The sequence below is a fragment of the Drosophila busckii genome, chromosome 3R (assembly GCF_011750605.1).
Source record: "Drosophila busckii strain San Diego stock center, stock number 13000-0081.31 chromosome 3R, ASM1175060v1, whole genome shotgun sequence".
In the NCBI taxonomy this organism is placed as follows: domain Eukaryota; kingdom Metazoa; phylum Arthropoda; class Insecta; order Diptera; family Drosophilidae; genus Drosophila; species Drosophila busckii.
Genome location: NC_046607.1, coordinates 15,386,494 through 15,401,667, shown reverse-complemented (window position 1 = coordinate 15,401,667; position 15,174 = coordinate 15,386,494). Strand labels below are relative to the sequence as shown.

Sequence of the window (15,174 nt, the reverse complement as noted above, 5' to 3'; positions counted from 1 at the left end):
ACGCTTACTCTCTTGAGCTACGCTCTTTGGCTCTCGCGTTTTGTGCACAGATGCTGAGCAGCAGCAACAACATTTGGCCAACTGCTGGCGAACAACTTCATCTGAAGTCAGTCAAAAATGGTCCACCGTCGTGCTATGAACAGCCAGCAGCATTCGCAGCCGCATTTGCCGTCGCAGCCTTTTTAACAAGCACTGTAAGTCGAACTCGCAAAACGTGCGTGTGCGTGTGAGTCCCAGCCTCTGACTGTGTTCTATGTCCTGTGTCCTGTGTGTCTCTAACTCTGTTTCTTTGCGCTGCTAACTGAAATGGCTTCTATGTAAAGTGTATGCGAGTCGAGCAGAGCAAAGTGAGTGGCCCGTTGCCCATATCAATGGGTCGATGTCTCGGCTCTGTGTCAATGTATTGGTGTCGCCGATAAGCGTATACTTCTTGAGCTCTGCTGCTGCTGCTGCTGCGGCTGCTGTTGCTGCTGCTTGTTAGTGAGCGTAAACAGAAAGTGTTGCGGATATAAATACCAATGAGAACTTGTGCTAAATCCGTAAAGCAAACAACACACAAAATTTAGCAGAGCATACACACTAACCTAAAAAAAAAAATAGCAAATAGCGAAAGCAAAAGAAATGCCATTTGAATGGCCAGAGCTAAGTAGAAAAAAAAAAAACTTGAAGTGCTGCCTATGCTGTGCGTGTGCCTATCTGTGTGTACGCGCTGCTGTGTATGTGTGTGTGCACGGATTTATGCAGCGTTAGTTACATAAGCTATCAACATGCTCATCAGCAGCAACAGCAGAAGCAACATAGACACACAGCATCGTTAACATGCGAGCCGCCTGTTGGCGCGTCTAAGTATGCTATGACTTTGACTTTATGCGCAGCCAGCAATAAGGCAATCGACAATGAAAATCGCATTAGCAACACCAGCTTCCTAGCATAAACTATAGCAGCAAAAATAACAACAATAGTACTGTTGCATTGCTGTAATCGCTGCAATGCTATTGACTTGGCTTGTTATAAGCTCTAAATACTCTTAGGGTATTGAAATTGAAAGTGAGGAAGTGAGGAGGAGCTCAGCTGCTATTGCTGCAGCTCAACGCCCAACAAATTTGCAATTTCTGTAGCTAATTAGCTAACTAAAACCAACTGTGAACAGCAACTACAAACACAAACAAACAGTTGTGTTTTAAAAGTTTTACCCATGTGTGTGTGTGTGTGCGTGTGTGTGTTTGTTGTTGTTTGTGGTGGGCGTGGACATGCAAAGCAGAGTACATTAAGTAGAATTTTAACCAGCACAAGCAGCTGTCAGCATTAAGAGACTGTGGTTAGACAGCGCCCAGAGTATGCTATGAAAGCGTTGAGGCGTGAGAAAACAACAACAAACATGGCCAACAAAAGCAAACCGCAATTAAAATTTAATTAAATTTGCATTAGCTTAAAAACAAAGCAAAACATGTTGTGCACTGACAACAGCATCAGCAATAGCAACAACAATATGTTATCTTTGTTGTTTCTGCTGTTTAGCCAGCTAATTGTGTAATTTTTGTAGCTAACAATGCAAGACAAGTTGGCGCCTCATGCTGCAGAAAGATAAGCACATGTAATAGCTACTATAACACGACGTGCAACCTTTGACCTCACACCGAAACCCTTTCTATCGGCCAAGCGGCAGCAGCAGCAGCAGCAACAGCAAACAGCATCTGCAGCATTGTCACATTTTGTTTGTTTTTTATTCCACATTAACAAAACAAACAACAAAAAACATACACAAAAACCAAACGATATTATGCTGCTGCCAACAGGCCAGAGCGACAACAACAACAGCAACATTGCAGCAACGCGCAGCAACAACAAGCAGCAAACATAAATGTGACAAAAACAACGCAAAGCCAAAAAGCAAATTCAAGAAAAAAAAACACCAAATTATTGTAGCAACAGCAGCATAAAAAAGAACAAAAAACCGAAAAAAAATAAAAAAAAAATTCATAATGATGATGGATTAACTGCTTTGTTGCAAAGTGTGTGTGCGTGGGTGTGTGTGTGTGAGTGAGTGAGTGAGTGAGTGTGGCAAGTGTGTAGAGCGGGCGTGTAATGCACACAGTGACGACACAAGCAACAAAGCATAAGCGGAAACGGAACTACAACAACAACAATAACAGCAGCAGCAGCAACAATAATAACAACAACTGCCAGCCGTGTGGCGGCAACATCAGTGCAAGTGGCAGCAACATCATCAACAGCGTCAGGAACAGCAGCAACAGCAGCAGCAGCAGCAGCAGAAATCGCAAAAGGTTAGTTGCGCTTGCCATGAAATTTCATCTTTTCCTACTTCTGCTGCTTCCGCCACTCGTTATTGCCTTATTTCTTTAGCTCTCTCACTCGCCTGCTGCTCTTTCTCTGCCATTATGTCTTCTATATATTCATGCTGGCGGTTAGTCGCTGGCCAACCCGAACCGCAGACGCCGACGCCAGCGCCAGCGCCAGCGCCAACACAGACTTTGCATAAATCATTATTTCTGCATTAATTATTAAAAATGTATAAGCAGCGCACGCAGGCAGCGTGGGCTACATTAATCTTCGCTCCGCACCTACTACGTGCTGACGTATTAAGCTTGTAATGCGGCAATGAGCCAGACTAGCTGGCAATTAAATGAAATGGAATTATGTATATATATGTATATGTATATGTAGCTGCTTGCCATGTGGCACGTGCCACAGATTCATCTTATAATTGACAACAATTCCAATGTCTGACAATTGCCAGACAATAGTTGTAGTCAGCACAAAGCGATCTAACTACTTGGGCCTTGGCTCGTGTGCATTTCGCAATTCTGTGTTATGACCAAGTTTTGCCAGCATGAGCAGCAAGGCATTGGTAACTTTGTTTAGTTGCAAGTTTGCTGAGTCAAAGTTTTATGCGAGAGTGCATGTTGAGCATTGTGTGCACTTAGGCTAAACTAAAGTTGCGCATACGCCGCATAGACGCAGGCATTTAAACGCAATGCGACTAAAAAAATAAATACACACACACACACACACACTGTAAGCTCAATAACAACAAAAATAGTTTTAATAAACAATTCGAACAAATACAAACGCTGACTGCAACAACAATGCAAATAAAGGCAACAGCAATTCCAAACAAAGCATCATCAAAGCAGCAAAAAGATTGCAATTGGCAGAGCTTGTTGCATGTTGCCTTTGTCTGATTGTTTACCCATTATGTGCTGCTGATGCTGCTGCTGTACTTTGCAAAATTTAAATCAGACGGCAGTCCAACTGTTTGTTTGAAGTATTTGCTTTTGAAATTATGCTGCCGCTATCGTCGCTGTGCGGCACACGCAAAGCTTTTCAGTTTATTATGCTGTAGCAAGTACTAAGTAAGCACAAAGTAATTAGAATTTGTTGGATATGGAAATTGATAGCAAATATTTGTGCAAACTTTGTGGCACTTTAAAACTAGCGTAACTAAGGCTTAGCAGTATTAAATAAATATTCACATTGGGCTTACTTTGCACTGAATAACTGCAACGCAATTGATAGGCATTGACATTTTTAATTGAACTTGAACATTTGTTGGGCTCACAGCGCATATACTATTAAGGCCTCATTTCTAATTAGAGACACGTCAGCACTACGGCCGAGTCCAAACAGCGTGTATTTAGCCTGTCAGAGCGAGAGGAACATACATATTGCAGGCAGCAAATGTTGTATGCATTATTAATTCTCTCTGTGAACTAACAACAGCTGTGCATATGTAAACCTGCCAACAAGATAACAAAAATTAACAACAACAACAGCAGGTAGAACAAGAAACAGGTAGTGACTCGCCTTGCCTTGACCTTGAATTTAACTTTGAAATCCATGCATGCACGTGAGCTTTAGCTGAAAGATAGAATAGCTCTAGTTCAAGTTGTTAAGCAAGCGGCGACAATCAAAGCAATTTAAATTGACAAAGGCACACATAGTCCTGCAAATGGGTTTTTCTCAGCTAATTTTAGCTCCAAGCGATAAACAAAAGCGCGTGCAACGCAAAGCTGTGTAAGGCAATTAAAAAGGGTCGCAGTGGGCGTGGCTGTCAAAAAAAAAAAGCTGATAAAAGTAAACTCTAAAGCTGTCAAGTGTTTTTTCATTGTTCTTGTTGTTTGTTTGTTTGCCTAGAGATTGGTTTGATAGTCCGAACACATACAGAGTATTTAGAGCTATTTTTTGTGATTTTTTTGACGTTGCGCGCATGTCAAAAAACCAACAAAAAAACTAACTGAAAAAATAGATTTAATAAACAACAGCAACAACAACACTTCAATTTTAGATAAACTTTTGTGACACTCGGCACTTTTTTTTTTATTTTCGTGCTGTGTTGTGGTTAGTTTGTAAAAGTGTGTCAATAAAATCAATATTTACACTGCCTATCTGACTAAACGTTCAATTAGCGCATCAATCAAAGCCACAATTCAAGCGCCCACTAGCTTTAAGCTGTGTGCTGAGTCCTTCAAGTGGGCCCCACTCTTCAAATATTCCACTAATTAGCAAATGACTTTTGTAAATAGACAAAGCAAAGCTTGCGCTATGAATAAAGTTAGGCACTTGTTTTAAGTTCGCTTGACTTTGCAGTTAAGCTCATTTATACTAAATAATTAATTTAGTTAATAACTTAAAGTTGAACAAAGTGCAAAAACTTTTAAATAGTTTTACAGCTACAAGAATTAACACATTAAAACTTAAAAGAATCTGTAGACTTTTAACTTATGAGGCTTAAAATATTCTAAAATTATTAAAATCATTTAATTTGAAATACAATTAATGCATCAAAGTGAAGCAAACGATTTCAGTGGCAACAGCAATTGGCAATTGCTCGCAAATTGCAAATGCATGACCAACCGCATGAGTCGGCCCGAAGGCTAAAGCTCGAACGCAATTTGCCATTAAGTCCACAACTGCCGCAAATTGCATTAACGCTGTCAAACAGTCGCAGAATGTGCCGCATAGCCCAGAGGCCAAAAAGCGGGCCAATGGTTCAACATTAATGCGCACTTAAAAGCATTAAGCTTAATGCGGACACATTAATCATACGACACATGTAACGTTATGACAGAATTGCGGACGCTTATCAGCGCAGCCAATAGCAAAATACGTCCACAGCACTGATGACTGATTTGCAGCTGCAGCAGCAGCAGCAGCAACAACAACAACAACAACAACAGCTGCTGGCCACGAAGCCACAAGCGGCATAGCAAAACCACAAATGCGCCCAAAGTTATGCAATGAAAGTCAGCAGTTTCTAGATTTGCATGTGTGCATGTGTGTGTGTGAGTGTGCGGTTCGTATTGCAGCCAAAAATTTATGAGCTTATGTTCGCAGCGTTAGCGTTTGAAATATTAAATATAACTATACAAATTTAATGGCTTAAGAGCAATTAGAATTAACAGAAATTTCATTTTGAATTTAATAAACACTTTATCGTTTTTAATGCTTGTGCTATTAAGAAATAAATATGAAACAAGATATAATTTATTATTGGCTGAAACTAGATATAATTTATTATTGCCTGAAACTAGATATATTTTATTATTGGCTGAAACTATATATAATTTATTATTGGCTCTAAAGCGAATAAGTTGTGGGTTTATGCTAAATTATATACGAAGAATTGTAATAATTTAAAGAAGTTATGTTTTGGAAACATCTAAATACTATTTGAATTGCTTTAAATTTTTGCGTTAGCTTTGTCTTTAGCTCCGAATGCAAAAAATTTGTTGACATTAAAGCAAGAATTCGAATTTTTGGCAACCAATTTGCGCAACAACCGCAGCTACTTGGCAAGCATATGCAAATTAATGCTAACGATACGTTAGCGCAACTCTTAACTGCACACTGACGCACAAACATGTGTGCATGTGTATGTGTTGTATAATTAACAGCCAAGTGAAGCTTGTAATTCATTGCCCAAGTCGTTTAGCGCGTTGTGGCAGCAGCAAATTTTCTCTTGGCATTGCATAATTTTTTGCAAACAGCTCACCGCTTGCCAACAAATTTTAATTAACACACACACGTTGGTATATTGCGGCTTATTTATAATTGCTTGCTGGCAATTTACATGAACGTGTACGTAATTGAATTAATTGTTAAGCCTCGAATTAGGCGCACTTAATTAAAATCTTGTTTGCCGAACAAACTGCAATTGCGTAAATCAATGGAAATTATTGATTAAATGAAGCAGCTGCCGGCAACATCAATCATACACACATTACGCATACGCCATATAGCCACAATATTTTAAGCCATTGCCCACTTAATGCATTATACATTTGTGGCAGCTTAGAACATTAACTTTGCCTCATACCGCAGGCGTTCATTTGTCATCTGGCAATCTCAAATCTCAATTGACCTGCAAATCGCAGCGATTTGCGTTAAGTGACCAATTTGAATGTCAGCAAGTTCGTACGGCCTGCCATATGACTGGACATTGAGCACTGCGCATTGCTTATAAATAAAATACAAATTTGTTGCCATTTTTGTTGAGCTGACTTTGGGGAGCAACAAAGAAAGAAAAAAAGGAAACTTAATTTCAAAATGCTTTGCCAAAATATTTTTATGCTTCACAGCACCGACTGACTGAATCTTTATTAGTGTGTGTGTGTGCGTGCAACATTTGCCATTAGGCATGCAACAGCATGCGGCTACTTTTGGGCGCCAAAGTCGTGGCAACTGTGCTAGTGCCTGGGCTAGATTTCGGTCCCAAATCCCAAGCCCATGCTTAGCCAAGCGCAAACACAAAGCGATACCGACTGCGGTGCCTGTGGGTGTGGCTAGTTGGGTGTGTGTACGTGTGGCAAGCCAAGTTATTTATAGATTTATGCACACACACAAACACACACATGAGTATATAGCGCATATGTGCAGGCAGAGCTCAAAGAAATCGCTTTAGGGCAGCAGCAAATAGTAAAGTCACCATGTGTGTGTGTGTATGTGTGTGAGGACTAACCTGCTTTATAGCTAGTGCTTATAATCAACGTCTTCTAAGGGGGATTGGCTTGCAGCTGCCGCTTGGTCGCGTCTCCAACACGCCTTGACTTGCCTTCTAATTAACCCTTTTATTAACACGCCAGCTGGCTTAACCCCGACTAGAGTTTATACACTTACTTAAGCTTACACCAGAACTTAGATCAGCATTCAAAATAAAAGCAGTTTATTAGGATGGGCTAAGAAATAAAAAAATGAATAAGCCAATATGCAATATAATCAATAAAAGCATTTGGGTTGACTTGTAGAGTATTTCAAGTGCAGAGCGCTCTGTCTCAGTTCTCAGCCATGATAAACAGCAAAAGTTTGCCAACTTTTTGTATGTAGGTGTGCGTGTGTGTATGTGTGTGTGTGCGTGCCAACACAGCCAATTATGCGAAAAGCCATTGATTTGATGAACAAAGAGCTTATACACGCCCCACTCACACACACACACACACACACGCATACACACACACAAAACTGTATACGCTGCAGCGCTAGTGACTGAGCGAGTTAATTAACGTGGCACGTCTATATGTCGCCTCCTGCTCAAACGACGCTCATACTTTGCTTTGCGCTGCTGTTGCTCCTCTTCATCAATCAGCCGCTGCTGAAACTCGTCGGCCGTCTCCTGCTTAATGTCCACCCAGTCATAGAGACAATCGTGCAGAAAGCGCTGCGCTTTGAAGAGCACCTGGAACAGCTGTCGCAAGTAGGCATAGTCCGGCTGCTCCTCGAAGTGCAGGCTGCGACAGTACTTCATGTACATGTAGAACTCTGTGGGTATGCCGGAGCAGAGGACATTGAGCGGCAGCGTGGATTTGCTTTCGGCTATCTTCTCGTACTTCTGGCGACGCGTGTCTGCGCTTATGCCCTGCCAGGGCAGACGACCGCGCAGGAAGTACATCAACAAGTAGCCCACAGACTCGAGGTCATCGCGCCGCCCCTGCTCCGCATAGTGGGCACGCACCGAGGCGTAACGTGCAGTGCCGACAAGCTCATGACGCTCATTGTACGTGATATGAGTGCAAGTGCGTGGGCGATAATAGCGCTTGGCCAGTCCGAAATCAATCATGAACACACGTGCACGCTCCTCGCCCAGGCCCATCAGAAAGTTCTCCGGCTTGATGTCACGATGCAGCAGGCAATTCATATGCAAATACTCGACGCGCGCCAGTATCTGCAGGCCGAGCATTAATGTGGTCTTTAAACTAAAGTTGCGCGCACAAAAGTTCAGCAAATCCTCTAGTGAGGGCCCCAGCAGATCCACCACAAGCACATTGTAGATGCCTTCGGTGCCAAAGTAACGCAACTTTGGAAAGCCCAAGCCACCACGCAAAATGTTATAGATCTTTGCCTCGCGCGGCAGCTGCGGATACTTGACACTGCTGCTCTCCAGCTTGACGGCCACCTTGTCGTCGCCATCCTCCACATTTTCCGCTGAATACAATTCCCCAAACGAGCCGCTGCCAATGGGACTCAAGATTCGATACTTGCCGCCAATGATAATGTCACACAATCTGCCACGCTTAGCAGCCGCAGCCGCAGCCTGCGGCGTCGGCGGCGGCGTCGTCACCCCTGCCCGCTGCTTGCCCTTGTCGTTAGCTACACGCGTAGCCATGTTTAGTTGAAAACTATTTTGGAAACGCTCCACATGACTTGTGTGGAAAATCTGTTGTCACAAACAATAAATTATACTACACACCGGATAGAAAATATAACTCATATATCAATATATATGCAGCGAGTGCTGAGTTGGGCAACAAATCTGCCAATCGATTTGAGCATGAGTTACACAGTCACTGCCATTGCAACTTCAACTGCCACAGCTCAAAGTTCAATCAAACAACAAATTGCTTTTGTTGTGTATTGGCAAACGTAACTCAATTTCACACTCAGACATCTTAATGGCAAAATAATTGTACGCTCTACACTGCTCTGCCTTTTATTTGCCATCAACTGCAGTCGGTTGGAGCCTGTCGATGCTGCAATGCAGCCTCAGCTCAGTTCATAATGCATCACTCATACGCCCTCGCTGCCTCGCTGCCAGCAAATTGATTAATTTTGTAAATTGATTAGGCAACCTGGCTCTCTGACCCCTCGAAGGCTGCCATACGATAGATATCAGCAACGTTGCCAGACTTACGTTGCAATTGCAATTAAATTGCTTTGCCAGCGTTGCGTTGGGTATGTGTGGCTTATATCGTGTGGCCCAACTTATTTATTTATTTATGTTCGTTCAACTGCTCTGCACATAACTATGCACTGCACTGTAAAGGGCAAAGGACTGCCTGCCAGTCTGCCAGCATGGGAGCCTTTCTGCCTGACTGTTATCTTTCTGTGCTGCTGCTGCTGCTGCTGTTGTTGTTGTTGGCATTTCGGTTGGGCATAGGCGCTTTTAAGTTTATTAGATTTATGACCCAAATTGTTTACAAACACGCACTATTAAATTTGCTCTGGGCATAACCGAGTTTTAACATTTTTCGTTCACTATACAGTGGCAGTTTTGATTATAGTTATTGCGCCAACAAATAAAAGCACTGCAATTAATACTCATCTGCATATTAAGCTGCTGGAAAGCTTGTAATAAAATTATATAAACTGCCGACTCGGCAATTTTAATATACTTTTTGCTTGGCTGATTTGCATAGAGCGGCGGCAACAACAGCGTTAAACCCTAAACAAAGGGATCTGCTTATTTATGTGACACATATATATGTGTGTGTGTGTGTGCGTGTAGGTGCACATACGCACATTAATGCCTGGGCTTATGAGCGCTGCTGCTAAGGATGTGGCATTTATTTAGAGCTTATGGCGCATTAATTTTAATTAAAATGCTGCCACAACAACCCACTAGCAGCATGGATTACTAGGCGTATGCTTTATGCTCTAGCTGCACTTAAGCCGCTTAATAACGAGCCCTGCTGCTGCTGCTGAGTGGCACGACTGAAAAGGACACTATTATAAGAATACTCGGGCGGGCGGCTGTACAAGGGTTGAGGCAACGAGCCAGCCTGGCCACATAGCTGTCAGTTTGAGTGATTTGTTGACAGTTTATGTCTCCGTTTGCAGCATCAATGACTCAAGTTTCAAGTTGAAGCTAAAAGTTTCAAGCGAATGAGAGAGCGCACAACATTGTGTCAAAGGTTATGAGCAAATTGCTTGCACATGTTTCGCATATTTCAAACTCGTTGTTGTGTATTTTTCACTGCCCTGCCACAACTTGCTTATTTATGCATGCAACTTTGTTGTTCTTGTTGTTGCTTGCCACAGAGATAACTTTTTTCGGGGCCAGTCACATCATTTACATGCTGTCACTAACACATTGAAGCGTCCGCAAAACACAGATAAAGATACATTGATAGCTTGTTGTATGCTATGCCACTGGGCTCACGTGCCGAATAACTACATTCGAGTTGTGATAAATTGCATTGCCATTTATTGAGACAACTTTTGTTGCTCGCAGGCAGGACAAGTCCATTTCGTAGGCGTTGGTGTTTTTAACAGTTATACAACATTTAAATTTCAATTCTCTGCTTGGGAGCTGTAGCCTATAATTTTATAGCTTTTAGCCATACACAAACGCTGACAATCTGGCAAATGCAGACATGTGCAGATTTGTGGGTTTTCGGTGGGTTTATGTTTCTTGCCAAGCACTCAAACATTTTAACGAGCACTCTTGGCGCGCCTTGAGTTGCAAATTAGTTGAAATGCTGCTGGTGCTGCTGCTGCTGCTACCAGCTTGACTTGAATGTCAGTCAAGTGTGCTGTGGCTGCCAATTTGTAGCTCAACAATGTAATCATAATGAAATTTATAATTATCATGCTGACACTGCGCTATGGCCATGCCCTGCAGCCCTCTCTCTCTCTCTCTCTCTTTCGCGCTGTCACTACATGGTGTGGAGCCAGAGCTGATTAACCAAAAAATAGCTGACATTGTTGCCGGAGCCAAAGTTGCCCACAAGGCAAATATGCTTGCACAAAAAGTCATTAAAAGCGACATGAGCAGAGTAAGCGATAGAGCGAGCGAGACAGCCAAGGATGTTACCTTTAGTAATGGCAAAATATAAAGATTCAACTGGGCGTATTATATTCTTAATTGAATTCCAATCTGTTGAAAACAATCAGCTGAAATTGCTACATAACGACTTTCTATTTATAAGCAGCAGCCTTTAAGCTTGGACTTAGTTTAAAGTAACATGTTCGTCTTCTTTTTTATTTTTTGTTGCTGCTGCTACTTGTTGTTGTTGCTGTTGCTGTTGTAAAGCAATTGCTTAAATGCATATTCAATTTGTAGCTCGGCAGCCAGTCACGTACAACTTCAACATAATTTTGACGCGTTTTGGCAATTTGCACACGTTCAATGGCCTTTGCCACGCCCACGTCTTGAGCTCTATCAACACGCCTTTGCTGCCACTGCCACTGCCACTGCTACTGCTACTGCTTCTTCTTTTTGTTTGTGGGTGTGCGTCTATTTTTAAATTCCATAGGCGTAACTAGAATTTAATTTTTCAGCTGCCTGCCCATAGAGCACGTACTGCACTTGTGTGAGTGTGCGCGTGTGTGTGTGTACTAGTGGGGATATCCCAAAGGAGCGGCGCCATTTTAAAAAGCGAACAAGAGTAAACAAAGCCTCGCAAGTTGCCATAGCATTCGAAACAAAAGCACTTGCCAGACATCCCAAGTTGTTTATCCATCCATATTAGTGCAAAGTTATGGCAGGAAGAACATAAGTTCTAATATTAGAGTCTATGTTTAGAGTTTATGTTTATCATTTAATTGCTCAGCGCATTAAATTTACGTGGGCTGTCAAACTGATTTAAATGTCTTTAATTTGTGGGCGTCACATGTTGAGCACAGCTACACATACATAGGTGTTTTGCTGCGTGTGTGTGTGTGTGTTTGCTTTTATGTGGGGGTGGCTCTTGGTTTTTACAAGTCGTTTGGCGCTGCTATGTCAACCAAGCTGCTTGCTGCCTTCATGCGCTGCTTAAACGTTTTAAATTTCCTTTAGCATATTTTTATCTCTTGGTCGCCATGAGAATCCGTTGAAATATCTACTTAGGCACAGGCACGCCAGTTATCATGTATGTCTGCGTGTGTATGTGTGTGTGTGTGTGTGTGTGTGTGTTTGTATCTCAACTCGTGCGCATAACAGTTTAAGTAAAAAATAAGAAAGGGAAAAGCAACTCATCTGTCTTGCATTTTAATGATTTAATTTTGCATAAGCTTATATACATATATCACAATGTTGAGCTAGTGTGCGTGTGTGTGTGTGTTTATGTGCTTACTACAAAGCTGGCAGCCACAGCTGAGTGACATTCCATTTGTTGACATTAGCCCAAGCCTCGTTGAATTTCTGATAAAGGCGCGAGCTTTTGTTTGCCTGCACAACTTTCAATAAAAAATATACGCTCATTTATGTCTGTCTATGTGTGTGTGTCTCGGTCTATATGTGTGCATGTGGTAGGCATGCCAACTAACTATTAACTAAGCGCAAAACTTTTTGTCATTGTTTGTCACAAGTTGCAATTTGTTGTTGCAAGTTTTTGCACTTTTGGCTTCTTTTGCAGCATTATCAGTAATTGCACAAAGGATATGCGTAATTTCCGCACAGGATACAAACACACACACACATGCCCAGACTCATCGCTGACAACTGCTAACGAAGTCCTTCATTGGCTTGACTTGTGCGTGTCAACTTCAACTATTTCGATTTTTGCCCTTTCTTGCACCTTCGATGTCGTCGACACGCACTTCAGGGCGGGCGAGCATTTCACACGTAGCGCCAGACACGCCTGTCAAATGAATCCAGCTCATCAACACCCAACTGTAATTCTATTGATTTCTGGCTTGACAGCCACGCGCGTGTCCATGCTCAAATTGTTGTACACACATCTGCTGTTGGTTTGTGCTCATTTATTAAGCGTGCGAGCTCCCCATGTCAGCTGCTGCTGCTGCTGCTGGCAGTCTGCCTGTCTGACTGGCTGGCTGGCTGGCTGTCTCTCTGTCTAGCTGTTATGTCTCTCTGTCGTATTGTTTATTTTTTGGCCAGTCAATGTTGGCCTCCGGCACCGGCACGTACATAATCCTCTCCGAGCAATGGAGCACACGTTGTAACGCTTAATGACTGCATTGTGGCCATTTGCCGCTTGGCTGCTTGGCTTTTATGACTTGGCGTTCATTGCGTTGCGCTGTCAGGTAGCAAAATAATTGTGCTCAAATTGTAGTTTCATTGTAATGCAGTTAATTGTTGTTGCCCCAAGAAACTTTGCGCATTAGCCCAAAGTCATCATATTAAAAGTGCTCGACTCTCGACAGCAGAGAGTGCTGCTATGCAAAATATGTGCGTCATAGTTTATTATTTTACTCCTGACACAATTTAGCCACTATAAAAAAAAATAGCTCGCATTTTTTGTAGCCATCAAAAAACATATCAAAATTCATAGCCTACTTAAAAGGGCTTAGCAGCCACTCATGCAGCAACACAGCATTGGAAAAAAAAAAAAAAAGCAATGCCACAAATATGTATGCCCTCTAAATCTGAAAGCAGCCACAGCGCCGGCTTGGTTAAGTCGTGCGGTTAAAGCTGCTTCCTTCCACTCAATTATATTAAGATGCAACAGCAACAGCCAGACGCTGCTGCTGCTGCTGCTGCCACAAATATTGTATTTCTTGAAATATTGGAAAAGTTTTTCAGTTAAAGGGGAAAACGCAAAGTACTGTACGCTTAAATAAACATAAAGCGTGGATTCTTCTTGCGCTCGCTGCTCAACTGAGCTGACTGCAGCTTAAGACTTGAACTCGAATTTCGAAGTTTAGCGCCAGCAAAAAGTTAACGCAAAAAATTCATGAGCTAGAGTTGCTTGCAGTCAAGTTAAATCATCGAATGCCTTGGCGCGTGCTCAAGTTGAGAAACTGACTCCCACTCCCAGCTCCCAACTCGAAGAATCGCGGTAAGCCACGGCAAACGTTTTCGTATTTGCTGAGCACTCAAAACGCACACTTAACGCATCACGGCACTGGCGCTCTCTTTGCTGCTTCCTGTGCTTGACATTACGACAAATGTATGCAAAAAAGGGAGTAAAACGTTTTGTGTTCCTTGCCCAGGCATAAGTGCTCCTGCAGTTGCGCCCGCTGCTTTCTATTGTATGCTTAAGCGAAATCAACGAAATCCAAACACATTGACAGTGCTTAAGTATTTTGTCTGTATCTTGTGCTTTGTTCAGCAAAGATGAGCGTGGGCGACGGCATCAACAACTAAGCGCGTCAGGTGGTCCCTAATGGCGAGCAACAAATTTTTATCAACCATAAAGCGAATAGTGTGCGATATTTATAGATTCAAGCGGCAAATTTATAAAACAGCTGGAGCGCATAGCAGTCAGCTTGTGTCTGCTTTCACTTTTCACTTGTGCCAAACAAAATGCTTTAGTTGAAATTCTTATTTGGTAGCAAAAATCAATATCCTTTTGCCTTATTCTTTTTTTCTGCTTATTTTCTGGCAGCAAATGTCACACATTTCATTTCCGTTCTGTCGTCTATCGTACGTCGCTGACGCAGCCCAGCCGTAAATTTGCATAACAGGCGTTCCCTTTACGGCTGCTGCGCCCGTTTGCCATTTTTTTGGTTTTTTTTGCAGAGTTACAAGCCAAAATAGTTTGCAATGTGCACACACAGGCAGAAGAATTTGGCAGCAGAGCACACGCAAAGAGCGGCTGCTTCTTTGACAGCTGTTTGATTTGCATGCAAAAAAGCCAGCTAAGCCTCAAACACACACCACACACACACACAAGCACAAGCACATTTGTAAAATAAAAGCAGGCAAAAAACTTTATCAAAATGCAATTTCGGTCGTCAGCTGTTGGGTGAAAAGCAATTTGGTAAGCGGACCCCCAGACAGTGGCATTGTCAAAGATCTCAGTGAAACGTGCAGAGGCGTTCGTAATTAAAAAGTGTAAAACTTTTAATTGATTGTCTTGCGTTTGTGGAGCGCTTAACGCACTACATAATAAGTTGAAGCATTCGCCCACGCATAAAGCAAAGACAGACAAGTAACAACAACCACAAAAGCAAAAGCAACAACAGTAAGAGCAACTGTGGCAAGTTGCTCTAAAAACAATAAATAAACCAATAAAATTTGAGTGGCACGCAGCACAAAGAAGCAGCAAGAGAAAG

At 42.3% G+C, this 15,174-nt stretch overlaps 1 protein-coding gene across 1 annotated transcript; it reads right to left on the bottom strand.

The window, feature by feature from the left end:
- Window positions 1-7,166: 7,166 nt before the first annotated feature.
- LOC108602170 (casein kinase I) lies at window positions 7,167-8,714 on the bottom strand. The gene has a single exon (XM_017990206.1). The coding sequence runs from the start codon at window positions 8,618-8,620 to the stop codon at window positions 7,517-7,519; it is 1,104 nt and encodes a 367-aa protein (XP_017845695.1). The 5' UTR covers window positions 8,621-8,714; the 3' UTR covers window positions 7,167-7,516.
- Between the last annotated feature and the right edge of the window lie 6,460 nt (window positions 8,715-15,174).